Raw genomic sequence first — 2,512 nt, forward strand, 5'->3', positions numbered from 1 at the left:
ATGGAGAACTACTTTTCACCGTTGCAATCGCCTTCTCATCGTATCGAACAGCACAGCAACGCAGATATGTATACGATCAGACCAGGGGAAGGGTCGCAGGAAGCAGCATCGGCGTCTCTCTCTCTCCGGATAAATCAAACACAATCTCTAGTCTTCAGGGCGCACGTGGAAATGGAGTAGGAGTATACATGCAATGCAACGAACCTGCTAGGAATACGAAGAAGAAGTGGCACGCATTGACCATTCAGCCAGGCTCAGCCGGGTCAGCAGTCCCAGTCAGCACCCACCAGCAGCCTCTTCCCGGGTGTAACCGGAACCCGACCCGCCTCGCACCGATCCGGAACCGGCCGCCATTGCCACTCAAACGCTGCGCCCTCCTTCACTCCGCCCACCCACCACACACAAGTTGTATCTGCACGGTACTCTACTCCGCCCTCTCCTGCTATTTAACACCGCCCCCACCCCGCCTCTCCTGCCCTTTCATTCCAAGCACCACCTGCTCCTCCAACCCCCGCGCCCACGCACGCACGCACTAACTACCGGACCTCCCCCGGAGCTCGTAGGGGACAACAATCCAAGCCACCGCTACGCACGCCATGGGCGAGGACAAGAAGGAGAAGCCGGGCAAGGCAGACGGCGGCGACCAGAAGAAGGACGCCGCGCCGGCGGCCCAGCCCATCGTGCTCAAGGTCGACTTGCATTGCGCCGGCTGCGCCACCAAGGTCAAGCGGGCCATCAAGCACGCCCCCGGTATGCCCGCTTCTTTCTTCTTGTTTCTTTCAGTTTCAATTGCTCTCCACACCTCCTTACGACGGTTCCCTTCTTTGTGGTACCACTAATTTAATTTCTGACCGTTTGATTCTTCTCATCTGCAGGCGTGGAGTCGGTTAAGACTGACACGGCGGGCAACAAGGTGGTCGTCACCGGCGCGGCCGACGCGGCGGACCTCAAGGAGCGCATCGAGGCAAGGACCAAGAAGCCCGTTCAAATCGTCTCCGCCGGAGCCGCCCCGCCCAAGAAGGAAAAGGAGAAAGACAAGGAGGACAAAAAGGCCGACGCCGGCGATAAGCCGGAGAAACAGAAGAACAAGCCAGGAGCAGGAGACAAGGAGAAGGGCGGTGCCGGTGCTGAGCAAAAAGAGAAAAAGGTGGAAACTGCCGACAAGCCCAAGGAGGAGGAGAAGAAACCAAAGGAGCCCAAAGAGGAGACGGTGACGCTCAAGATCAGGCTGCACTGCGACGGCTGCATCGACCGCATCAAGCGCCGCGTCAACAAGATCAAGGGTCAGTTTTTTTTTTTCTTCTTTTTGGCCGCAGATTCACTCCGACCTGGAAGGAATCATTCGGTTGAATTATGCTGGAAACTGACTGGCACCTTCTTCTTCTTCTGTTTCTAGGAGTGAAGGAAGTGATGGTGGACGCCGCCAAGGACCTGGTGAAGGTGACAGGCACCATGGACGCAGCCGCCCTGCCGGGCTACCTCAGGGACAAGCTCAGTCGGCCGGTGGAGGTCATCGCCCCCGGCAAGAAGGACGGAGGCGACAAGAAAGACGACGGCGACAAGAAGAAGGACAAGGGCGCTGGAGACGGCGGCGACAAGAAGAAGGACGGCGGTGGCGACAAGGACAAGTCCGCGGCCGCCTCCGCGTCCGTGGCGCCGATGCCCATGGCGGACCCGAGCATGTACCAGATGCCCCCGCAGTACGGCTACATGCCGTACCCCGCGGCGCCCGTCGGGTACTACGGCGCGGCGGCGGCGCCGCCGAACCCTGGCTTCTACCCGAACGCCGGACCCCAGTACCCGCAACCGTACGCTTCGTACCCCGCCCACGCACCCCAGATGTTCAGCGACGAGAACCCCAACGCCTGCTCCGTCATGTGAGCTGCCACGCCAATGCGACGAGCACGACGCCAAGCCCAGGCTCGCCGCCGCAGTATCAACTATCAAACCACGGTCGGCTTGGGCTTAGCGCGGGCTACCATTAGCGTAGCCAGCAGCTAGTAGTTACGTAGCTTTAGCGCACCGAGAATTAGCAGACATGTAAATGGCGACAGTGATCCCGTCCCGCGATGTAATGTTCCACGATCCATCCGATAAATTTTGGCCCTGCATGCACTTGTTAATTATTACAATCATGATTGTTATTATTGTTATAGCCGCCATGGATTAACGGTTCCGTGAATGAACTGGTGATGCGTCGCTGTTGGCTGTGAGGTCATGGACGTTGATCAGTGGTGGTGGCACGCAATGCCATTTTCGTCTTCCGGAGGGTTCGAGACGGCGCCTCTTGCTTTTGTCTTTTTGAAGCCATGGCGCCTCTTGCTTCTGTTTGTTTTATGTCGATGGTTCAGGTCGTGAGTGCGGTGATCGATTAACGTGAGACGAGGACGTCTTGGATGTTTGCTTGCGGCACTATCACGGCGTGTACCTTTATTTATATATGCGGTGCTAGTGTGGGATGGTGTGGCTAATTAATCATATCTGTAACCCATTGTTTAGCGCTGATCCGTCC

The 2,512-nt window shown here is 57.5% G+C and overlaps 1 protein-coding gene across 1 annotated transcript; it reads left to right on the forward strand.

Moving 5' to 3' along the window:
- The first annotated feature begins 459 nt into the window (after positions 1–459).
- On the forward strand, positions 460–2,111 carry LOC123409135 (heavy metal-associated isoprenylated plant protein 6-like). The gene is made up of 3 exons (XM_045102112.1): positions 460–750; positions 876–1,283; positions 1,397–2,111. Exons 1-3 carry the CDS (start codon positions 597–599, stop codon positions 1,879–1,881), a joined length of 1,047 nt encoding a protein of 348 aa, XP_044958047.1. The 5' UTR covers positions 460–596; the 3' UTR covers positions 1,882–2,111.
- Positions 2,112–2,512: the final 401 nt, after the last annotated feature.

Source organism: Hordeum vulgare, chromosome 1H (assembly GCF_904849725.1).
Source record: "Hordeum vulgare subsp. vulgare chromosome 1H, MorexV3_pseudomolecules_assembly, whole genome shotgun sequence".
NCBI lineage: Eukaryota > Viridiplantae > Streptophyta > Magnoliopsida > Poales > Poaceae > Hordeum > Hordeum vulgare.

Bases quoted from the DNA above. Each gene is read 5' to 3' on its own strand.
- LOC123409135 (XM_045102112.1), top strand. From the start codon at position 597: ATGGGCGAGGACAAGAAGGAGAAGCCGGGCAAGGCAGACGGCGGCGAC. The intron at 751-875 runs GTATGCCCGCTT...TCTCATCTGCAG, and splicing joins GGCCATCAAGCACGCCCCCG to GCGTGGAGTCGGTTAAGACT. The intron at 1,284-1,396 runs GTCAGTTTTTTT...TTCTGTTTCTAG, and splicing joins CCGCGTCAACAAGATCAAGG to GAGTGAAGGAAGTGATGGTG.